This window comes from Anas acuta, chromosome 1 (assembly GCF_963932015.1).
Source record: "Anas acuta chromosome 1, bAnaAcu1.1, whole genome shotgun sequence".
In the NCBI taxonomy this organism is placed as follows: Eukaryota; Metazoa; Chordata; class Aves; order Anseriformes; family Anatidae; genus Anas; species Anas acuta.
In genome coordinates, this window is record NC_088979.1 from 125,381,948 (window position 1) to 125,407,709 (window position 25,762).

General features: G+C 39.8%; 1 protein-coding gene across 1 annotated transcript in view; it reads left to right on the forward strand.

The window, feature by feature from the left end:
- RIMKLB (ribosomal modification protein rimK like family member B) overlaps window positions 1-25,762 on the forward strand; it is a 48,799-nt gene that overhangs the window by 15,598 nt on the left and 7,439 nt on the right. Inside the window, exon 4 of the mRNA XM_068701177.1 lies at window positions 24,056-24,286. Coding sequence (XP_068557278.1) covers window positions 24,056-24,286 — 231 coding nt within the window. The remainder of the gene's footprint in view (window positions 1-24,055; window positions 24,287-25,762) is intronic.

Here is a 25,762-nt window from a genome sequence, read left to right on the forward strand (position 1 = left end):
TGGCTTCCAAATGGTAGGAATACATTTGAATGAAAAAGGGGGAGAGAATTGTGCTTCTTCTAAGGTCAAGTAAAAAGTAATCCAATGGAATACTTGTAGGTTTAACATGAAGGAAGTTTCTTCTTTCTCTGTTTCTTCCCATACCTAAATACATGATGTTGGGTGATAGAGGCAGAAGTATTGAAGAACAGGATATACAATATACCCAGTACTGGCATAGTAGAAAAAGGAGTATCAGATGAGGCAGACTAGTAGTTTTGGCAAGGGCGTGGTAAAAAGACTAAACAGGCCTGTTTCCTCTTCTGTGTTTTTAGCTGAGAAGGTGGATGGGTTGCACTAAGACAGTAATTATGGTAGATTGTTTTATTTATGGTCATAGCATAATGCAATGTCACTGAAATAATAACCTCAAAATCCATGCTATCAGACCCTGTTTCTTGGCAATTTCTATCTAAAGAATTAGATCTACATGTAGCACATGTGTAGGGGAATATGTAGTGGTCAGAAGATCAGAAAATATCTCCCCTGAATTCTAAGAACTTGATTTGAAAGTGTCCTTAAGGTATTTGACTGTTGTTTTGTTGCAGTGGTACTGTGGAACTTCTAGGGGAGATTTCCTTTTAATTTATGTATTTGCCATATTATTGCAGAAGAGGAAGATGGTTTTTACAAGTTGTGTAAATGTTCCATTTAGTTCTGGTTATGAACTGTTTATTGGTTGAGAAGTAGTTTAGGGATAGAAATGTAGAAGACAGCTGTTAGATCAAAATGCACACATGATTTTTGTTTCATGTCTCTATGATAAGCTCACCATCACAATGTTCTGTGATTCTATGTTGCATGCCCCGGTCACTGGGAAGGGATAAATGTGATTAAGCTAGCCCAAGCCAGTTGCTCTCTTCAAATTTCTTTTTAATTAGTTGTTCTGTTTTTACACTGTAGGTTGGGCTGAGCTCTCTGTATGCTACCATGTGCTGGTCTGCTGACTCAATTAGACATTCATGCTCGACTCTCTCCTGGTGAAAAGTTTGCTCAACCTAGTCATCTGAGAGTCAGCTGATCCCTGTAACTGTTACAACTCTTCATCTTAAACCCTTTATTGTAAGAGAAGGTCAGCTTTCCTTACAACAGGTCTGGGCAATCACTCCCTACATTCTTCAAAGAGCTTCATGGGCATGTTGCCCTTACCCATCTCCTCTGAGCCTTGTGAGGAGATTATTGATCCATTATGGGGAAGGGAAGAGCTAGCAGCATAGAGAATTTGCAGTCTGGGGCATTTGCCTGCACGTGAGAGACTTTCGTTAAGTGCTCTAAGTGACCCTGCTTGAGCAGGGGTATTGGACTAGATGAGCTTTGGAGGTCCCTTCCAACCTCAACCATTCTGTGATTCTACCTCAGATGAGGGTAACAATGGAATATCAGCATGTTTTCTCCAAGGTTTAGTAGAAATTTAGTAGATATTTGCATTAAATAACACAGAACGTATCGATACGAACAGAGAGAGACCAACTTAAGAATACCGTGTAGCCTAATGGCTCTGTCAGTATTTGGGTAAAGTCTTCAATATCCAAATAGGCGTCCATGAACGAAGAGGTACTGCAGTATCTCCACCACTACCAAATGGAAATTGTGAAAAGTGCCAACCCAGTTCACAACCTTTGTGAACCCAGTGTGAAAAGTCAAGCTGCTTCTGAATTTCTTTTTATGTTTCAGGTACTACTGTGAAGGTCTTGAATTAATCCTATTGCTTTCCCCTATACCTGATAAAAAATACTTAATTTTACATTTAGCTTTCAAAGCTTCTTAGAATACTCAATTGAGAATCATCTGAGAATTTAGTTTTTGAAGGGAATCTTTACTTGGGTATATTACAACAAATTAGATTTGGTACTGAAGGGAATTATGGCCTTCAGTGTTTTTGTTAGTTTGTTTTTTCTATATTGGGAACATTTGTTCAAACAGTATTTTTATAAAGTGAAAATGCCATATTTGATGGTGGAATAAAAATGTGTATGTTGTTTCAGTATAGACAAGTCTGACAGTAGTAGTAGTTTATTTGTGGAGACTGAGATAACTTTTTTTTTTTTTCAGTTTAAATGCTATGAAACACTATAATTGTTTTACTTAGTAGTCTCCAAATAATTTTTATCTGAAAACCTCAGGGCATTTTAAAAATACAGATTAAATCCTCAGTAATATTCTTATAGAATGAGTGCAATGGTTTGCCATGTTAACCGATGTACAAACAATATGTGGGACAGTTAAAAGGCTTGTCTAAGTCACTACAGTTAAGTAGAAGACTTATCTACCCCTGTGACTATATTACTAGCTGCTTGCTTCTGTATACTAAGACCACTGTTTCTAACTTAATTTACTGTTTTTTTTGTTTTGATGTCTGAATGAGTCACCACCTAACTGTCGCAATTGCTGGTTTAGTGACATTATGCTTACTTTTGAAAGTCAGAGGATTTATTGAAAAATATAATTTCAGACTGACACTCAAAATAGTAAATGGATGAAATATCCTAACATGTAATGCCTTATTCCCTGCTTTCCAGTAAGAAGAGCACATTCCTTCATCTCTTATGCATGAAATAAAGCAAAAATGTTTTCATCTATTGGCCAAGCAGGTAACACTGACACAAAACTGGTACTTTGCTTAGTCTGGGCCAGGATATCTTGCATTTAACTACTGATTCTGTTTGTAAGCAACATACTCTATCAATGACACATTGTATAAGGTGTTCTTTTGACATTGTGGATGGGTCTGCCTATCTTAACATTACAAGTGGCCCAACTTTCCTTGTAAGATAGATTTTTATTGTTTATTACTCGCATCCCCCTCCTTCCCTCCTCCACCCTGGAATATTTTTTGAAGACAGTTTTGGAAATTTTTAGCAAAATAATTCAGTTGATGGAGAGCACTTCAGACAACAACAACAACAAAAATCTTTTTCTCTAAACTTGTAATGATGTTTTTGGAAGAACGAGCTTGGAAGAGAAACTTAGTTTGGCCAAAGTGGCTATTACTTGTTATATGTATGAAAGTAGACGTAAATTTGTCCCTAAACATTACTCTTCCAAAAAGTCTGCTAAGCATCTTAAAGAGGCTCGCTAAGCTTCACAGCTACAACTTCTGAAACATACCACTGTATTAGGCAAAGAAGGGACTTCTGGTGGTGTGGCCTTGTCTGCAACAGGATGGGCTACAATTTAAAATGGAGATTTTCTTTCATGTTCATTATACCTCCTCTCATGGATACAAAGACCTCATCGGGGTAAATTGCACCATTCATATCTAGCAGGGACAAAAAGAGTGAAATTGGTCTGGGACTGGGGACTTCTGTGTCAGTGGGGAAGAATCTGCTGAGGAGGCAGTGTACTTTCCAAAAACGTTCGGACAAGAAACAAGGTAACAAGAAGGGATACAGTGAAACTCTTGCTAAATTAGAAATCGGCTATCCATTTCCCTCAAGAAGGAAATTGGAGCTGCAAACTAGTGAGAGCATAGGTTGTGAGTTGAGACCTCTCTGCGAAGAGATGCAAGCTGAACAAAGAGCCTCAGAGAGAAAAAAGGTTGGAGGCAAGGCAGGAAAATGGGTGTCAAGGGTGGTATTCAAAATTGCAGGCAAAGAAGCTATTTGACAGTAGGAGAAACTGAAATTTGGAAGTGAGCTGGATAAATAAGGAAAACATAGTAAATGTGGGACAGTCAGGGAATGGAAGCCCAGAGGTTATGTCCAGGGAGATGAATCCTAGAGGGAGAATGGAGAGTGATAAACTGGGGGCAGAATAAACTGCATGCGCTAGTTGCTCACTTCCAAAACCTGGAATGGAATCAAAGCTTCCAGAAGTTTTCTCTCCTGCAGAGAAACATCCCTCTTCAAGCTGCTGTCACGGATACTTGCTGACAGTAGAGTCCATTCAGCTTAGGTGCTGGTCCTCATGGAGGCTCCTGACCCTGTGCTGCTGACACTTAATTCTGTCAGCTCCTGTCAAAGATCTGTATAGGAGATGAAACTGTTGTAACCCTTGTGCCCTATTCCACCACAGCATCATACACGTGTTATTTAGATGCTAAGTGTTTAAATTTGCTTTTGATCCTCTACAAATGTAAAATTAAAATACTAATAAGAGTGGCAACATGAAAGACCCCCAATTTAGAGCTTCAAAAACAAGTTTGCATTTTTGTGTCCTTTCTTGTATATTTGTTTTTGGATCCATTTTAAATCATTTGATCACGTGCTACTTTTTCATTAGCCTCTTAAGTGTACAGGGTGGTTCTACTCTGGGAACATAAATTGTGGCATAGCGAAGGAGAGGGCAGCTTGTAGGAGGCTTCCTTTTTTTGTTATAGGAACTGGTGACAATTGAAGTAGAACATTGCTGGAAGACAAGCATGGTGATTTAAATTGGACTGTTCATACACTGCCTGTAATTGCACGTTTTTCCATTTTCTGAGTTCCCAAACTTTGATTACTAAGATAAGCTTTGTGAAAAGTGCTGAATACTTGCATACACAAACAAAATAAATCAGAGCGGCACTGGAAACTGAGAAATCATGGTCTCTCAAATGTAGCATCCAAAATTACTTCTTTACCTCTTATCTCTGCGTTTCTCATGCCTTTATAGGAAAACAGTAGAACACTCACTGGTTTCCTGTGGTGCCAACAAAATAAATTAAGATTGTGAAGCACTCAGATGTTACTGTGATAAGTGGAATAGAGAAGACTTACGAAAAAATTAATAACTGTGTTTTAACACATCAATCCATGGACTAACTAAACGAAAATACAGTGCTGAGTAGTTGCTTGTTAAGTGAGTGCTGTACCTCCTGTGTACTGCATGAGATAAATGCTGTGGGGAAAAAATAATATTTGTTCATGTAATTGAAGATTATGTGAATAGGCCAGCAGATCAATGTTACAGGCATACCCTTCAGCATGACTTTTTCTAACCTTTATGTGCTTCACTTTGCAGCTTTAATAGTTTTCTTTTAATGTAGTTTTTTAGTGTAATATTGTATGCATACATTTTTTGTAATTGATGTATGTGCTATACATACAGACTAGCTGGATGCATCAATGCTGTTTACCAGCAAGGCTTTGGAAAATGCAGATAGAGTAAAAAAAAAACAAAAACAAAACAGTAGTGATGTAGTTAAAACCTTTTATTTGTGTAATCCCATATCCTGTTGTTGAATAATGGCCACAGATTTATTTATATTCAAAAACGTGTCTGTCATTGAGGCTGAGGAATTCTTTCACCTGGAGAGGCTGTACTTGTACCTTGTTCTCTCTCATACTTATTTTATGAATTTGTAAGTTGGTTAGTCACCATTGCTACTGTACTTTCTCAACTGCTTTGGAAAATGGCTTGTTCTGTTACTGGAGTTCTTTTTGTTTGAGTCCTTTAGACAGCACGTCTTTCAGTGCGCTCAAATGTTTCATGTTTTATGAGGTGCCATGGAGGTCATATTTTATGATAAAGAACATCTATCTTCAGTTAAGCACATATATCTGTATGTCTGTGTGTTTATATATATAATCATATATATATGTGTATAAAAACATATATATGTACACATTACTTCTGCATATCAACTTGAAGTATTGGACCTTCTGTTCCTGAATGAATAACAGACCCACAGATGAGCTGCAATCTTAGTTCTGTGGCCAGGCAGGATGCTGTGCTGTAAGTGGAGAAATTTTAATATGCAGCAGCAAGAGAACACCAGTACATATGAGTGAATCTGGCATGGCAGAGTCAGTCAGTTGTTATGGTCTTGAAATAAATTTTTTAGGAGTTCAGAATTTTCGGCATGAAACACACGTATCTTTTAGCTCAGAAAGGATTGCTGAAAGAAAACTGTCATTTTTTAGCTTTTTGGCTTTCATTCCTATAGCATGCCCTTTCCTCCTCAGTGAAGAAGGTCTTTATTAATAACAAAAGAGTCCAAATCAGGTTCTCTTGCTAGCGATACTGAGTGTCCCTGTTTCCCTGACTCAGGTGTTATTTATAAATGTCAAGTATACTGGGATTAAAATTTTAACTGTCCTTTGCCTGGGTTGCAATCCATCTATTGCCATCTTGGCTAATTCCTAGTGAGACAGACTTTTGGTACTTGCACCTTAAAAAATCATGAAAGGGTTGGAATAGCTCTTATGTGTTCCACAAAACCAGGCTTGAGCTCAACTGAGAACCTAATGGTGACTAACATTTGTGCCACTGACAACCTCTTGCATCTGTACCTGTATGTGAAGGAGTTTATTGTTGGATGACTACTTGCACTAGAAGGATGGAATAGTGGTGAGAAATGTTTTTTTTTGTTGTTTTTTTTTTCCTTATTAGCTTAACAGTGAAAATTTTACACTTTTTTTTTTCCGTTTGTTTGATTTTTCAGACAGGGTTTGCCTGTACCCATGTACTGAATTTCTTCTTAAATAGCATTCCAGATTTCACTGTCATCAGGGAATCAGGCCGTGCCTCTTCTTTCCTGCCCAACCATCAAACCTGTGGAGGGAGGCACTTTCCACTTTCATCTTGGAGAACTTTCCTCTTATTTTTTTAATGACTGTATTAACTTGTCTAATGATCTTGAAAGAAAGGACATTTCCCATTGTACCCACAAATCTCGTCTGAGCTGTGAAAGAGTGCATTGTGGACTACATGTCCTACTCTTGCAGCCACATAAGAAGCCAGGCATACCATAGGAGAATGCTGAACTATAGAATAGTTTAGATTGAAAGGGGCCTGTGAAAATCATCTGGACCAACCTTCTGCTGAAAGCAGGGCCAATTTGAAAGCTAGATCCAGGTTTGAAGTTAGATTAGATTGCTTGGGCCATATCCAGACACCTTTTAAATACCTCCAAGAACAATGACTCCACAGCCAGTCTGGGCAATCAGCTCCAATGTTTGACTGCCCTCACAGAGGAAAAAAAAATAAAAAGTAATACACAGTCAAAATTGTGTGTGTAAGTTGTATGCATTACTAATTTTTGACTAGCTCATTGCTCACTGCAGAGCAAAGCTGTGTGTATGTGATCTGCTCCTTTGTGTGGAGTAGAAACCCTCCTCCTCACTTTCACAGCCTTTCTGCAAGAGCCTTTATCGGTTCACTAAAGCACTCCAGACATGCAAACTATTCAACCATATTTCTGTGTTTACTAGTGAGATCATGTTCAGCTTCTCATCAGCCAACACTCCCAGGTTGATCTCAATCCATTCAATCCATTCTCCACTCAGCCTGTATTTGTGAATGAAGAATGGATTGAGAGCAGCCATGAGAAGAACCTAGGGGTGTTGGTTGATGAGAAGCACAACATCTGCTTGCAGGCCAGAAAGCCAACCATATACTGGGCTGCATCAAAACAAGCATAGCTAGCAGGTCAAGGGAAGTGGTTCTCCCCTCTTCTTTGTTCTTGTGAGAGCTCACCTGGAGTACTGTGTTCAGCTGTGGGGCCTCCAATATAAGAAGAACCTTTAGAGCAGGTCCAGAGGAGGGCCGTGAGAATGATCATAGGGCTGGAACACCTATGAAGGCAGGCTGAGGGAGTTGGGAGCCTGGAGAAGAGAAGGCTCCATGGACACCATATAGCAGTCTTACAGTACCTAAAGGGGCCTACAAGGAAGCTGGAGAGGGACTCTTGTCAGGGAGTGTAGTGATAGACCAAGCCGTAGACATTTTAAACTAAAAAGGAGTCGATCGAGAGTAGATACTAGGAATACTTCACTCAGAGTGTTGAGCACTGGCACAGGTTGCCCAGAGAAGCTGTGGATGCCCCATCCCTGGAGGTGCTCAGGGCCAGGTTGGACGAGGCTTCCTCTTCGTTTTCTGTCAGTCTTCCCAGGATCATTCTGGCCTAAGACTTGGTTCAATGTGCGTTCCTCCTTACCCCCTTGGGATGAAGGGTGAGGCAGGATTCTGAGAGCATGTGCCCTTTGTGGATGCTGTGAGGTGAATTAAGGTCTGTGGCTTCAAATGATAAAGGCACTGTATGTCTAAACTGCATGCCTCAATGCTTGCACTTGTTCATTATGGTAGAATGAGTCCAGCAGCTGGGCTTTTGTCACAGTTTTCTGTGAATGTTTCTTACCTGGCACAGTGGGAGCTACTGGAGAATGTACTATTGGCTCAGGACAGGAGAGCAAAGGGAACAATTGGAGAAAGCAATCTGGTTGACAGACTTGTTTTTGCGAAGTTGGAAGCTGGCCTAGCATAGTGACCATAGAGCTATGAAGAAAAGCACAAAGAAGAAAACCTCGCTACATACAATTCTGCAGCCTATAAATGGCAGGATCCTAACAATTTAAGCTGTTCAGATGACTGCTGTTGTTCCTGTGACACAGCCTTGTCTGTTGCACTGACTTTTGGATTGATCAGATGCTGTAGTGAAGCTGGTTCATTATGCAGTGGCATAACCTGCAGAAGTCTGATTCAACAAAAGAACAGGATTGCTTTTTTGCTAGTGTAGGAAGCTTTTCTGCTTGCCAGCGTATGCAGCGAGTGCTAGGGAGTGGTTAATACTACATGCCCCAACAGGATTGCATGCGACTGGAGAGTAAAACTGCTACAGCAGCAGTTTAGAGTGACTTAAATTGTTTTAGAACCACGATATCATGTTCTGCTCTGTCCAGCATCCTTTTCACACAGGAATTTCTAGAAAGATGTTAATTTCTCCCCTTTTCTTGCTTGGGTCTAAGGTACATAATGTGAAATTAACCATTTTCTTCTAAGGATTATTAATCTTTTCAAATTATTAGAGGCAGAGTTTAGGAGTAACTACTTCAGTAGTTTAGGAGTAATGTAAATTATGATTCTGTTACTGAGAATGGATCCAAAGCGGCATTTGGAAATGAGATTTATCTCATTGTGTTGCTGTAAAATGGAGGAACTTGAAGAAAATGTAATCTGCAAATACTTAAAGGAGATTCTTAGAGGAATCTATGCAAGGTGTAGATAAATGAGCAACGGAGACTTGTAATACCAGCTGCTTGTTGGAAAAAAAAAAAAAAAGCTTCAGTTTCCCATTTCTGACACTAATTTGTTCATGATAAGATCAGCAGCCCCTCACTGATGTTTCTTTAAGTTAGGCAGATGCTTATTTCCAAATAGACAAGACAAAGTTTTTGAACTTGTAATTTGGATAAAATGTAGATAATGATATTTCTCAATTTGTAGGGATTGCTAAACTCAGGGCTACATTTACAGTCCAAAGATTAGTGTTAAGATAGCCTGATCTCTTAACTGTGTTGACTTCAAAGGTTGAACCAAGCTGGCAGTGGGGGATGTCCCTTCTGCTTGCTGTAATCTGCTGCCTCTGAGTTCAATACTGCCACTGCTTGATTTCACTTGTTTGACTGATCTGGTTGGAAGGACGGTATATTTGTGTCTTTCTGAAGAATGCTTTCTTTTAAGGTGGTTATAGTAGTCTATGTGGATTGTTTTAATTAGGGAACATAATAAGATAATGTCTAATTAATTAACATGTTTTTGGTCCTAGGTGGAAGCTTCTGCATCCAGAATGGGTAGGAAATAATACTGTGGCATTATACTTGTACATTCATTACAGTGCTGGCATGGAACTCAAGTGCAGTTACTGCAGTGTGGTTTTAACCCTGTAAAGCTGGGAAGAGGGAACAAGCTGAGTGAGCTTACAGAGGTGTGGGGAAAAATGGAATCCTTCCATCTCTAGCTTTGCTTTGTCTGTACTTTTATATTGGCGTCTGTCAAAACTAAGCAATTTTGGGTTATATATTTGGTCTACAATATTTTTTTTGGTGTGTGTAGGAAAATGTTTTACTTATGAAGAGACCCCAAACTTGTATGTCATATACCTGAGTACATTAAATACTTCTCTGCCACACCACCACCACCACCACCACCACCACCAAAAAAGGTGAGATATAGACTGTCCTTGGAAAAAGGACCTGATGTTATCTCTGCAAGCTTTAGAGTCAATTTTAACACACTTTTTTTTTCCTAAAAGATCACTGTTGAATAACTCCGTTCAAGAGTAATTTGTCTCCATAGCGAATGCCTCCAATTCATAAATTTAATGCGCTTTTGTTTAAGAAGTCCTTAGACTGGAATGACAGGTCAAAACAGTAATCTGAGGGTCCTACCTGAGGGGACCTTTCCATTCCCCAAAATTCAGTGAAGCGTGTCTAGGAACACTTGAAAAGGACAGGTAGTTGAATATTATTTCTTAAAGGTTCCTGACAACGTATAAGTGCTTCCAGATGTCTTTTTTTTTTGAAATGAGATCTAGATATGAAAGATACATAGAATCATAGAATGGCCTGGGTAGAAAAGGATCTAAAAGATCATCTAGTTTCAACCCCCCTGCTCTGGGCAGGGTTGCCAACCCCTAGAGCAGTCTGCCCAGATCCGCATCCAGCCTGCCCTTGAAAGCCTCCAGGGGTGGGGCATCCACAGCCTCTCTGGGCAACCTGTTCCAGTGCCTCTCCACCCTCTGAGTGAAAAACTTCCTCCTAACATCTAACCTAAATCTCCCCTGTCTTAGTTTAAAACTATTCCCCTTGTTCTATCATGATCAGCACATGGAAACAGGCTTTGCCCCTCCTGTATATACTCTCCCTTCAAGCACTGGAAGGCTGCAATGGGGTCTCCCTGGAGCCTTCTCTTCTTCAGGCTAAACAAGCCCAGTTCCCTCAACCTTTCTTCACAGGAGAGGTGCTCCAGCCTCTCCAGATCATGTTAGTGGCCCTTCTCTGGACCTGTTCCAAGAGCTCCACATCCTTCTTGTGCTGGGAGCCGCAGGCCTGCATGCTGGGGTCTCACAAGAGCAGAGCAGAGGGGGACAACCACCTCTCTCTCTGCTGGCCACCCCTCTGTTGATGCAGTCAAGGACATAGTTGGCCTTCCGGGCTGCAAGTGCACACCGCTGGCTCATGTCCAGCTTCTTGTCCATCAGGACCCCCAAGTCATTCTCCACAAGGCTGCTCGCTCTCAGGTTCTTCTCCCAGTCTATATAAATACCTGGGATTGCCCCAGCCCAAGCACAACACCTTGCACTTGGCTGTGTTGAACCTCATTAGGTTTTCATGGGCCCACTTCTCCAGCCTGTCCAGGTCCCTCTGGATGGCATCCCTTCCCTCTTGTATCAACTGCACCACTCAGCTTGGTGTCATCTGCAAACTTGCTGAGGGTGCACTCAATTCCGTTGTCTATGTCATTGATAAAGATGTTGAAGAGCACCGGACCCAAGACCGACCCCTGAATGACACCACTTGTGACTGGCCTCCACCCAGACGTAGAACTGTTAACCACAACCCTTTGGCTGTGACCAGCCAACCAATTCTTTATCCACGTAACAGTCCATCTGTCACATCCATACCTCTCCAATTTAGAGAGAAGAACTTGGCTTTGCTCAAGACCAGGTAGATGATACCCATCACCCTTCCTTTGTCCACCGATGCCGTCACTCCATCATAGAAGGCTACCAGATTGGTTAGGCAAGATCTGCCTTTGGTGAAGCCGTGCTGGCTGTCTCGGATCACCTCTTTATCTCGTGCATGCCTTAACACGTCTTCCAGGAGGATCTGCTCCAATATCTTCCCAGGCACAGAGGTGAGGCTCACCGGCCTGTAGTTCCCTAGGTCTTCCTTTCTCCCTTTCTTAAAAATGGGAGTAATGGTTCCCTTTTTCCAGTGTCCGGGGACTTCACCCAACAGCCATGATTTTTGGAGTTGGAGAGCGGCTCGGCAACCACACCAGCCATCTCTCTCTGCACCCTGGGATGCATACCATCTGGCCCCACGGACTTACTATACACATCCAGTTTCCTGAGGCTTGTACCACTGTCACGGTGAGAAGGAATCTGCTCCTCTCACTCTCTCCTCGAGGTTTGGGGTCCCGACAGACATAGGAAACTTGACCACCAGTGAAGATTGAGGCAAAGCACTTACTGAGTACCTCAGCTTTTTCCATATCTGAGGAAGCCAGTTCTCCCGTCTCATATATCAGAGGGGGAACACTCTCCTTGGCCTGTCTTCTCCTGCCTATGTATCTCTAGAACCCCTTCTTGTTATTCTTCACACCCCTTGCCAAGTTCAGCTCCATCTGTGCCTTGGCTTTCCTGATCCCATCTCTACACATCCAGACGACACCCCTGTATTCCTCCCAGGCTACACAACCCTGCTTCCACTTTCTGTACATTTCCCTCTTTTCCCTCAGTTTAAGCTGCGGGTCCTTGCTCAGCCATGCCGGTCTCTTGCCTTCTCTGCTCGATTTCTTCTGCTGGGGGATGGAGAGCTCTAGTGCTCTCAGAAGGGTGCCTTATTTTTGGCATAGCAGGGAAAATTTTAGATTCATTTCAGGTTGGAGGTGAAGCCTCTGCCATTCTGAGTTGCTTCAGTCTTTCCTCTGGATTTCTTTCTGCTTTTGGAAAGACCTTTCTGACCCCATTTTCTGGGGGTGGGTTATTAGTTCTTTTCTTCATCTGATATTTAAAATTAATGGAAGTTGGACATTCAAAACATGGGAGAGACTGAACATTAAAAGTGGAGTGAGTTTGCAGTAAGGCTGGTTACATATTTGTCTCTAGTCTTGTTCTACCACATTGAAGGCTTTGTATTTTAAGTTTGAAACATTTGATGTTTATGACTGTGCATCTGGGGTTGAGGGGGACCCCAGCACTCAGTATTTGTAAGGCTCTCAGTGTAGATGGGCTCTGGATAGATGATATAAAAGGACAGAGATCTGATGTAAGGAGGTTTTCTGTCAGTTGAGTCATGCTTTATATTTTTAAAAGTATAAAAAAGTTTGAAGTGCAAGCAGGAGGGAGATGGGTATAGGATGAAGTTCTTTTTATGACAAGGAAACTGTTACTTCTACCCTCTTCAAGAAACCATGCACTGCAACTGATGTTCACAGAACTGTTAAGCTACTGCTATGAGAAGAGGAAGAGCATGCTCCTCTTGTTAGATTTGAGTTTACTTTTTCTCTTACTGTGGCTCTGGTAACTCCGGAGCAGCTGTAACTCACTAGTGTTTGCTTGGGTCAGGTCCCTGCTGCTTTTGTCATCTAAAGCATGTCAGTTCAGCACTAGTCACATATACCCATGTTCATAAGGGGAGAGAGAGATAGGGGGAGAGAACGGTTCTTAATTCAGATCTCAAGTAACCATTTTGTAGGTTTTAATTCTTGATCAGTTACTGAGCTTTGGATGGTCACATCTGTGATTTCTAGATAGATTACTTTCCCTTTCTTTCTCTCCACTACTTTTTTCTTAGACTTGCGTCATGCTTTGACATATTAACATGATTATGATACTTTATTTGGGAGTGCCAATCTGTGTCTTCAGAGTATTCATAGTTTGTTAAAACATTGACTTTCTAAGATCATTACAATTGTGTACAAATTATTTATCCTTCTCATCTTGGAACGGCCCTGGTGACATTTTGAATTGGCTTTGGTGACATTTTGAAATAGTTTGGTTTTCAGTTCATGTTTATTTTTTTTTTCTAGAAAGTGTATTATCAGTACAAGACATGAGAGGTGTATCAACGCATTTCTGATTCACACAATGTTCAACTGTCAGAACATTATATTAATTTGACATTCAGATTCAGTGCATGTTATCTGAATATCTTTCTAAACTAATTATCTTATCTAAGATCCCTAGTACAAAAAGAGAAAAGCTAATCCAAAGAAAATAATACAGAGCCCTCTATAAATAAACAGAATCTATAAGCATTAGGGCTGTATTCCTGAGTATTCCCACTGCTTTATGTTATTATTTCTGACTAGTCTTTTTTGGTCATATCCTGCTCTGTATGATACATATTCTCAGCAAACATAGAGAGGTGCCTGCTTGTTTGTCACGCTGGTTCTATACTTAGATCAAACTTTTTTATTTTTTATTTTTTATGGCTACATAATGAACAAAACTTAAGAATTCCTCTGGGGTAAAAAATGAATGTCATTGCTGGCTTGATTATTAATTCAGAATAATTGCCTCATCTGATTCACTGTATACCCATGAGCGTTGTTGCTAGCACAAAAGAAGGAGCACTGTGAAGAGGGTGAGTGTGAGTCCTAGGACCACTTCTTACAAATGACAGTGCAAACACAACTCTTAAAACTTTGCAATTGTAGTGTTGAGTGGAAAACAGAAGAAAGTATTTCATAACATAAATGCAGACCATTACCAAAAGGAATGGTTCTCTTTTTCCTGTACACATTGTGTCCCTGTTGCTTCCCTTGCAGTTTAGTGTTTCATGACTACTTTAGTGAGTTAAGTTAGCTAGATGTTTAAATACAAAAAGAATCTATCTTTATTTCCTCTTTTCCCCCTCATTTTCCTCCACCCTTCAAAGCTGTATCTCTACAATTTGGAGATCAAGATGTCATGTGGAACCACATCAGAGGCCTTACAGAAGTCCAGCAGAGTAGGGGAGGAAAACCCAACAAGTTGATAAAGCAAATGGAAAACTGCTATGTTAGAATTTCTTTTAACTACCTTTCATACAGTTTCTTAAATGTCACTTTTTCCCATGCTGCCTTTTTGTATTTTGCATTTGTACTTCTCTACTAGTCAAGTAGCTTTCCTCTCTTTTACAGATGGAACGAAAAGTTAAAATATACTAAAATATACTAAATGCTTTTGATTTTTTTCCTTACAATTTAGACTATCTTGTTTTAAATGAGATTCCTTCAAGAAAGCTAAAGTTACTTTAACCATGCTGCGGAAAGCTAGGCAGTAGCAGCAACTGATGAAGCTTGTGTTATTAATCCAAATAATAGTGTCTAAAGTCCTGGTCTACCTCAGAAGTCATCTGAAATATTTTAAGCATCAGAAAACTGTAAGATGACACTGCCCATGGAAGAAGTAGAGGAAAGCCTTCTCTATTCTTAACTACATATTGTTGTCTATGCACTGCCTTCTCTTTTTTGTGGGTTCAGGTCAATTGGTAGATGTGGAAATACTTTCACAGGTGACATGCAGAAGCATTTGTGGATTTGGAACCAGCAGCTGCAACAGCAAAAGAGCCGGGCTTTCTTTTGGTAGCTGTTTGAGCACAAAAAGTCATGAACAGTTCTCTGCAAATTTAGCAGGCCAACCCAACTCACTGACAGGATCAGACGAGCACCAGAAATACCGAGCAAATGAGAGTGGAATGTATGGTCAGAATAGACAGTAGTGAGACTGCTTGTTTTTGTTTCAGTGACTGTTGTCTCAGCTGTCTTGTACAACCTCACCCTAAATTTAAAATTTCACACTTCCAGTTGCTCAAAGTAGTTGTGTTGCTTGTCATCTCACCATGCCTTGTTAATTATGTTGATAACAGCAACTATGAAGCTGTGTAAACTGAAAACTTTTTTTTTTCCTCCCATAAAATGAGTTGCTTGTCGATTACCGTCACCAGGCCAAAGGAGAGATGATGCAAGCACATTGCTGGTAGCGTGGTAAAAGGCAACATTGTCCCCATGTATGTCAGCGCTGGCTTACGTCAGATCATGAAACCCAAGTTTTTTTTTTTACATGCAAAAACAACAAAAAGGCATTTGCAGTGCAGTTGCTAGGTAGGCATTTGTAAGGGCATATAATGAGTGAGGGCTGGATATCTAAGTCCTGTTTATGAGCCTGATCTTCTTTTTAATAAGGAGAATCACTTTCTTCATTATGAGCTTTGAAGGGAAATCTGATAGACAAAGACAATCTAATGATAGTTTGTGAAGTGGCTATATTGCATGTGTGTATGTTCACGCATTCATATACTTGTATAAGAATAGGGAAAGCTTTTTACACTATTCAAATTAAAATGCACTCACCGAGTCATTAACTTGAGCTGTGAGAGACTTGCTTCCAGTGTAATTAAAGTAATTAAAAACTTTGATCAAAACTCATTTTTAATTTCAATATATTCAAAATTATCTCAACATAAATATATATTTTTTGAGTTTTGCTATGGAAAATACTTAAATTCTTCTAACTTTGCTCAGGAACAAATTAGAAACAGAATTTAACTTTTCAAGGTATTTGAAATAATACTGTTGTTTGTTTAGCGATCAAATCTTTTGATTCTTCTTTGCATTTTTGTTTTTTATATTTTTTTTACAACACTCTATTTAAAAATCCATCTTAACAGTTATATCACTAAAGCATCCATATATGGGAATCTGGCTAAAATGTTGTGTGTTTCTATCTTTACTTGTTCAAATGCCTTTTGAGTGTTTTCTGGAAATGTATCTTTGTTGTTGTTGATGGAAAGTTTTTCTTAAATATGTGAATGTTTACATAATATAATAGTTATAGCTGAGGCTTTAACATGATTTTAGTATAGTTTCTATGTTTGTATTCCTACCATAAAATGCATTTTGAGAGCAAGATGGTGGTCTAGAATGAATTTATGTTTATAATATACCTTTTTACAGTATATGTCTTTATATTTGGGTCCATTCACTTCATATTTATGCATGACTCCAAAGAAGTGCTTGTGGTTTGGGACTATAAGCAGTGTATTGTTACTAGAAATGTAGTTCAGAAACACAGATCTAGCCATAACCAGTTTACTTAGTATTAATGAGGTATACATACCGGCATCTGACCTGTTTCTCCCTCGTATTGAAAAGATTGCTGTATCCAGAATGGCCACAATCGCTTTGAGTGTCATTCTCCTTCCCAAGTTTTTCAACATTTTCAACAGCACAGGCATTTCTAAGAATGATTCTGTGTTCTTTCTTGGGAAGGTAGGAGATACTCCGAGTCAAGGAAGGGGCGTGAAATAAAATTGTTCAATTTAGGTTCCTGCTTTCTTTCTGTTTGGAGTTGTAGTTGTGCTCTTAGCTGCTATCTTCAGGTTAAGGACTAGTTTAAATAAAATTGCATGTAAAGTGCTATACTTCACTAAGCATTACCCATTTTGTGGACTTCTATCCTGCTTGTAGTCATTTTATAAGATTGATATGTAAGGTTAAGTCAACAGATTAAAGCAAGCTTTTGATGTACACAATGGCATTTTGTTAATGCTCTTGTTAATTATGTCTAAATACTACCACTCTCTTGGCAGAATTTGTGTTCAAAGTATGTGGAGTTTTATGAATTTTAGAGATACAGTTATGTGTTTGTTGGTTTTTTTTTGAGGTTGGTGAGTAAATATGTGTTTTGTTATTGCCAGTAATCTACTGCTAGAGATACAGTTTGGGGTAATTCCTTTTTGAATTTTTATATAGCAATTAGGATGAAACACATTTAACTATCTTCAACTAAACTGTAAGTAATTATTAAACATTTCAGAATTTTAACACAAATATTATGCGGTGTCTTGTGGCTGACAGATATTGGGAGGATGAATGAACCAGAAATAGCAATGCACTGTTTTGAGAACAAGAGTGAGTCAAGGCTTGTAGGAAAATTCAGTGATTCTTGTTACAACAACCGATTAATTGGGAAAAACAGGTAGCAGAAAGCGATGTCCTCTTATTTTGAGGAACAGTTTGTGTGCTGGAAGGCTAGCCTGTTTTTCCCAGCTGGGTAAGTTGAAATCATAATAGCCTGCTTGCTGAATGTCTGTTCATTTGGGAAACATTAACAAATCTGCGGATGTCTGGATGAATAAACTGGTATAGTGAAGTTGAGAGAGCCTGGAGACTTTCAGGTTAGCATACAGATCTCTGAGGATTTTTCCTCAGTGTAATTTTTTGGGAAGTTCTCAGTCCATGTTATCTCCCATTGGGAATGTGATGGAGCTGGTGTATGTTTCATTTTTTTGAAAATGTAATTCAAACTTTTTTTTTTTTTTGGAATGTTGCATGCGCAATGACCATGTATTATTCCAGTTGTATGCTACTGCTGTTAGAAATGTATTCTACATACTGGATCCATCTGAATACTGAAACAGTTCTTTTCTGCTTCTTTTTTGAATTATGGTTTTGATTATGGAAACCTCTTTACTGTATTTTTTTTTTTTACATACATAGAAGTTAATGTATTTTTTTGCTGAGAAAGTTCTTTTCTCTTATGCCATTGTCCTTTGGGTTTCTTCAGGCCATGGCTTCTGACATTTCCAGCTAATTCAGTCTTTTTATCTGTGATAGTGTATCAGTTAATACTGATGATTTAAATTGCATAAAAATAGAAGCTTGATACCAGTAAGTTGATTTACTGGAAGTCTATCCAGTTCTCCTTGTGCATGTGCATTGAATACTTTACGCACTTAGCTTTTAAAGAATTTAACCAAGCTATGATCTCTACAGTCATGGTATACTTGAAGACCTGAATTTGGGTGCTGGGTACTTCATGGTCTTGGTGAGTCAGTTTGCTTTTTTTTTTGACTGTTTTCCAAAACAATGATTTGGAATGAAAATACTTAAAACCAACTTATTTGATATTACTGAGATTTATATTTTGTATAAAATACTGAATGTTTGCCATAATGAGAGGCATAAAACCTTTAATTATTTCTTATGTCCTTAGCAAATCTTAGAGGTTTTAGACCCATCCCCTGAAACCATATTCCCTCTGTGAACATATGCACCGTTTCAGCTGAAAATACAGCTGTTCATAACATGAGATAACGTGAGATGTTGCTTTGCATTAGCTATTAACCTGTTGATGAACTGATTCTTGTAGAATTTGGAAGGGATTTGTGTAGCATGCAAAACTAAATTGAGTTTCAGAAATGACTAGTAATTTAAAATGCTGCTTGGGTGCGAGTTAAAATGTTCAGAAGCTGCACACTGTTACTTAAAATCTTGATCCTTCATAGCCATTCATCAATGTGAAAGTGCTGCTTAGAGTTTCTAAAGCACAGGAAGAAAGTAGGTTAACCTAAATGGATAGGTGAACACTGACGCTTATGGATTGTAATAGGCATGAGGCTGCAGTTCAGGAATTTATGTACTCTGTCTGTGGATGTGATTGACTTGCAGAAGTGTGTTTGACTTGCAAGCTTTACAGGATATCATTAATGTGTTTGTGCACTTAGCTTGTCCCAGTTGCGTAGTGAGATTCATTGTGAAACCTCTTCACTGAGGCTTAAGGTCAAGCATTTGGCCTTGTGTATTTGCTGTAGGGTGGGAACAAGCACATAGACAGCTTAGGAGTCTTAGTTGACAGGCAGCAACTTGTTAAGTCACAGTAACTCAGTTTTGTTTGCATGTCTATTTTGAGGCATTTCATTTGGAATGTGTGCCACCTAAATGATAACTCTTAAAAATGAGGTTTTATAATTGAGAAATGTAACTGAATTGAATTTTCATGAAAGAAGTTGGTGTAGTGGGTTTATGTGGCAGGGGTCATAGGGGTGGCTTCTGTGAGAAGAATACAGAAGCTGCCCCATGTTAGATAAGGGGCCTGCTGCTGGCCAGAGCCAAGCCAGTAAGTGATGCTGTTTGCACCTCTGTGAGAGCACTTTTAAGAAAGGGAAAAAAAACCTGCTGGGAACAGCAGCTGGGAGAGAGAGAGGAGTGAGGAATGGCCCTGCAGACACCAAGGTCAGTGAAGGAGAGGGAGAGAGGTGCTCCAGGCACTGGAGCAGAAGTCCCCTGCGGCCTGTGGTGAGGACCATGGTGGAGCAGGCTGTCCCCCTGCAGCCCGTGGAGTACCACAGCAGAGCAGATCTCCACGCTGCAGCCCATAGAGGAGCCCCCAGTGGAGCAAGGTGGCCCTGCACTGGCAGAGGCTGTGGCCTGTGGAGGACCCCTGCTGGAGCAGATTCCCAGCCAGAGCTACAGCCCGTGGAGAGGAGCCCACGCAGGAGCAGGGGGTCTGGGGGGAGCTGCCGCCCACCCGTGGGGGACCCGTGCTGGAGCAGTTTGCTCCTGGGGGATGGATGGATGGACCCCGTGGGACGGAGCCGTGTGGGAGCAGTGCTTGAAGAGCTGCTGCCTGTGGGCAGCCCCTGCAGGCTCAGATCAGGAAGGATGGCATCCCATGGGAGGGACCCCACGGGGAGCAGGGGATGAGAGTGACCGAGAAGGAGCGGCGGAGATGAAGTGCCATAGACTGACCATAACCCCCATTGCCCCCTTCCCCTGCATCCCTTGGGGGGAGGAGGTGGAAGAGGGCGGATAGGGGGAAGGCATTTTTGTTTTGTTTCCTCTGTTTCTCACTTCTCTAGCTTGCTAGTAATAGGCAATAAATCTTACTATCTCCCTACTCTGAGTCTGTTTTGCCCATCACAATAATTGTTGAGCTATCTCCCCGTCTTTATCTCAACCCTTGAGCCCTTTGTGTCGTATTTTCTCCCCTTTTCCCTTTGAGGAGGGGCAGTGAGAGAGCAGCCGTGGTGGACTCAGCTGCCCACCCGAGTAAAACCACCACAGTTGTCATAGACAGGAAGACATAAGCTACTAAAAAAAGTCTGCATGTGTGAATGAGGACTGAGGAATTCCAGAGTTACTTTTTATTTTTATTTTTTAAAGTATGTGCATCCACCCTAAAATTCTACTAAATCAGCCTGTAGAGAGGAAGGAAACTGTTGTCCTCTAGATAAGTGCTATGCAAATAGGCTGCACTGTATTAGATGTTACTGTCTCAAGGACTTTCTTAGGCTATAGATAAATGTCTCCTGACTTCACTGGTAGCAGCAGCAGAAGTTTCTGCCTCTTTCTTCTATCTTCGCTGGAGTTTAATGTTGCATCTGTTTTCTGTGGACTTCAGAGATTCCAGTGGTGGCTTCTAATCTGTTTGGATCACAGGAAAACTCTTCAGTAGAGACCAGGTGCTTTATACTTCAAGCTCACCTGCTACTCTTCGAGAGTGACAAGCAGCAGGACCAGTTGGGCCAGCTGATGAGGAATCGTGTACTTACCTGCTCAGTTATCATGAGTTGCTTTGAGCTGTATTTGAGAGAAACTTGAGGCTTACTGGCTTTATCTGAAGGACATAGTGTAACCTGGTTAAGTTCACTCCCTGGTTAAGTTCACTCCCAGGTGATTACAATTCTTATTGCAATAACTCCTTTTGCACTTTGGTCTGAATGCTGTGATATTTGCAGTATAATGTTAAGGGCCTGTCATATGTAGTTTTGGAAACATCTCACAGAGGAAACCCAAGGAAAGCTGGTAGTGAGTGGAAGAAAAGGTCTTGTTCAAGCACAGATTTTACATTTGTTGTTATAGTATGATATTCCAGCTCAGGATTCCTCTGTCTCATAGGGCCAAAGAATACCCAAAATGTTTTACGATAACTTGAGAAATTGTCTTCCAAGCAGTGTAAAATGGATGTTGGTAAAGTTAATGATATTGGAGAATCAGTGAAATCTCCCTTTCCTTGCTGTTGTTATTGGTACTTCAAAGGACTCTACAGCTGTCCGTGTTTTCTATGTCTGCAATGTCATGAGCATCCATTGAGAAAGCCAATGAATGGACCAAGCTGTTATTTGTTGAGGTACTTGCACATGGTCTGAACATCTGCCTTCTGCTTGTTTGTGAATTTGGTTCATTGTCTGCAGGCGACTATGAATGTAACTCACTACTACTCCTCTGGGACTGGAACGGTGCTATTACTACAAAGGACAGAGAGCTCATCTCCATTTAAAAAAAAAAAAAAAAGAAAAAAGAAAAGATTAATCCCACTGTAGCCTATCTTTAAAAAAAAAAAAAACAACAACAAAAACAAACACTAACTTTCTTCATCTTTTTTGTGTACAAGAATTAGTTCTTTGGAAAAGAAATTAATTGTATGCATTGATATTTTCTGTGTTACAAGTTTCAGTGTATCATAGTGAATAAATATTATTTTATCAGCCACTCAGCAATAATGACCATTAACTGCTGGATCTTGGATGGAATGCTGAATACAAGCTTGTTTTTCAAAATGGCAGAATCTGGCTCCTTTTTACTGTAATAAAGCTGCTTCTGTTTGCAGCACTGTGTTGCTGGGAGACTGCAGCTAATTTTTGTGGCGCATGTCAGTAGTGGTGACTCAAATTATACATTTCATTGAGTAGCTCTTCTCTTTGTTTGTAAACTGTCTTCTATTAAGGGAGAGAAAAAAGTGTTCTGGTGAAAAGAGAAAATGTTTGAATTGGGAACAAAAGCTCAGATTATTCTGTTGATAACATCACTGTACATCCAATGTCACTCCAGGGGGAGTGGTGACCTGACTGAATTTGAACCAGTCCGATAGTCAAGTTTAATCCAGGTATTCAGGAGAATATCCTATCAGGCATATGCATCACTTCTGTTTGCTTTTTCAAACTCAGTTGTGCAGAATTTCAGCATGTGGTATGACTGTAAAGAAGAATAACAAAACAGACTCTGAGATTATATGAATTAGTAAACTGTAGTTTTGGCTCACAGAAGAGATGTACAGTGGCAATCTTTGAGGTCTGTAGAAAATATAGTCCTTTCTAAAATGGGTTGTTGCACAGCTTGCACGTAGATCAGGACATGCATGCAATTGCAGTGGCAAAAAGGGGGTGTAGTTGGATGTAAACCTAAATGTATTTGCTACATGTGTGAAATGGAATCTGAATGACAAGTTAAAATCTTTTGCTTGCCAAATCAGTACTCTTTTTCTGACTAAAGGAGATCATAGTCTATTTACTGATATTCACATTCTGCTCAGACTTCTATCAGTCTTTTGTTTTTATTCTTGCTTGAGATGCTTCTATAAAATGGTTGTGTGTGCATCTGAAGCCTGCTTGTTTAAACACGCAAGTCATGTCAGCTGCAATGCGGCAGTGCTTGGTGCTAATGAGGTGAGCAGCCAGAGCACCCGTCTGCTTATGTTCTCTCATCTCTGTACAATTATGGCAATGGGTACTGAAAAAAAAGGATTTGTGTTGGATATGGCTTTGTTTTGGCCTTTCCAGAGTATGGTTCTATGCTCTCCTGAGGGCTGGACAGCATATTTCTACTTCTGTTTGGGGAGTTAGGTGGTTACTTCATTATATTTAATGCAAGCTCTAAAATACAGCCTGGCTGGGAGAAGAAAACCAAATAGGAAGTACAGAGAGGAATTCTCACCCCGAACACACACATTAATTCAAATGCACCTTTAAATGAAAATTAAATGAAAATATATTGCCTGACAATATGTGTGTCTACAGATTGAGTAGATGCAAGTTTGTATTTGTAAAGTAACATCTTTGGAATAGAACTAAACAGATAATTAATATGGGCTAGATCTGAAGGAGCAGGCCTTTCGTAGGCACAGAAATGCAGATGAACTGTGATTTCTCAATTCACTTTTTCTTTTTAACCCTTAAGGTGCTGACAGCAGTGTCAACTGTGTATTTTACATTGTAGTCGGATGGTTTTAGTTTGAACATAAGGTGAATAAAGCGAATATTGAATATGTCTTGTCTGTTCTCATTTTCAGCTGCCAGACTGTCTTCATCAAGCTTGATGCCTTCCCAACTGATCCTATCATATTTCCATTCCTGCAACTTTTCTTCCCATGTTTCTTTTTCAGAGACATTGTCTGTAAAACTATAGATCATGACTAAGGGATATGTTGGTCGTGGTGACAAAGCTGGCTTTCCTTCTGATTCCTGTCTTAATGCCACAGGGTGCTGCCCTGTTAGCTGATAAAATTATTTCTGAGTATTATTATATATCAGATTGTTGATATGGGTCATGTTAAAAATACTGCTATTTTTTAAGGGTCATATCTAGCCTCAGTTACTTTGGCAATTGTTGTGCAACGTGATGCCAAAATCAGAGGGATTGATACAACTGGGACTGGGAAAGTTATATACTGTGTCATGTAGGCAAGAAATGTTTGTGAGAGGCAGAGACTTCCTGAGGTATTGTTACTGCCCATGTCAATGTAGTGTGCAGCTAACACACATAGAAAGGATGACATGTCAACCTAGAAAGTCTTTAATCTTGGGAAGAAGCCCAAGATTATGTGCCCTCATACAATGTTCTTTGCCTAGTCCTAGTTTTAAGTAGGCTAACAGTAACATACATGAAACAGTACAACTGACAAGATGCGTTTTAGTAAGAGTTGTGTTGTTCTAATGCTCATTGTTGGTATCTGATGTAATTAGGTATAGGGCAGTATTTCTTTGCGTGTTTACATCTTCCTGAAAACCTTGTAGTTGATTGGAATGTTCTTATTTTCCTTCTTTAGGTCTCCGGGTGAACGGTGAGCTTATTACTGCTTACCCACAGGTGGTGGTTGTGCGTGTACCAACACCTTGGGTCCAAAGTGACAGTGATATCACAGTCCTTCGCCACCTAGAGAAGATGGGTTGTCGATTGATGAATCGTCCCCAAGCCATCCTCAACTGTGTCAATAAGTTCTGGACCTTTCAAGAACTTGCTGGTCATGGTGTACCCCTCCCAGACACCTTTTCATATGGTAAGGCTTTGGGATCAAAAGGATAGCATAGCTGCCTACAATAATCTGTGCAAGTAGTGTGAGGCTAGTTCCACAGATAAGTGTTCAGTAACCAGAACAAGAAAAAAAGTTATGAAACTCAAGCTTCTGGTTTTGGCTATATTGATTTCCTGTGATGCTTTATGAAAAATATATTAATTATACCTCAAATTCCCAAAGCAGCTAAATTTGGTTGTTACTGCTAAAACATTTTGAACTCTTTTCCAATTGCCCAAAACAACAGACAGGAACTCAAGGAACTAAATGTCACAAGATATTGTCAGAATCTACACTTCAGTAACATCTGAAAATAGATAAAAATTCTATATAACTAAAAATATCTGCAAATATATTAGTTATTATAAAAGGACAGAAACAGCACAGGCTCTTGTGTTCAACTATTAACAGTTCTTTGGTGTTTGCTTTCCCTCCAGAATTCCCTCCATCAGTTAATTACTGATATTCCTTGTTCCTGCCTCTGGAATCTATGGCTTCTGACAGAGCGCTAAATTAGAAGAACCATTTGACTGAGCTACCCCAATACTTTTTCTGATTTTACTTATAATATGTTAAAGAATGGAAGATGCCTCTTAACTTTACTTTCCTTCTTGGGAAACACCAGTGCTTTCCTTTCCTTTGTGCAGTTACACTGACAGACTTCTGCAATGGGAACTTGACAAAAACATCAGTCAAATATTTTCATCAATTAGTGTGAAAATACATTTGAGAAGAACATCCTTTCTTTGTAGAGGCAGTTGCTCAAGATCTTTGAGAATGGAATGAATTTTTAATTTTTGTTGGGAAAGGGAAACCACAAATTATGGGGTAGTTGGAGAACATCTCTGTTTCTTTGTAACTCCATGACATTTCTTTTAATGCCTCTCTCTAGAATTTGACAGAAGCATAGCCTTCCTTTTTTACACAAGTATCAAATTGTTAGTAAGATCTGGCTTTGCCAGCAGCATGTGCTGAACTGCATGTTGTTCTGTGACATGCATTAAAACCTGTGTTAGGATAGTGATGGTTACTTCTGGCTTTCTGACCAATGGCTTGACTTCTGCATTTTACTGCACGTCTTTAGAGGAGTCTCATCCCTTTGTCTGCTGACTTTTATTGTATTTCTTGTACTATGGTCAGCCTTCTGTGAATCAAACAAATAAAATTAAAACATCAACCATTGTCAATGGTCATTAAAAGCTGCCCCCTACTATTCTTACAGATGCAATAAAAGAAAAAGGTTTAAATAGTACTTCAGGAAATAGGGAGAATGAAATAAAGGAGACTTAAGCCTTGGGAAAGGGGGAGGTAGAGTTCCAAGATATGGGTTGTTGCTGCTGTCTGGATTATGCCTTGTCTTTGTATTCCATGCTGTTTTCCTTGTTAGTAGTTTGGATGGAACTGTTCCTGGTGTTATGTCCATTGTATTTTCCTGCAAGACATTTGAAAAAGCAGGAGCTT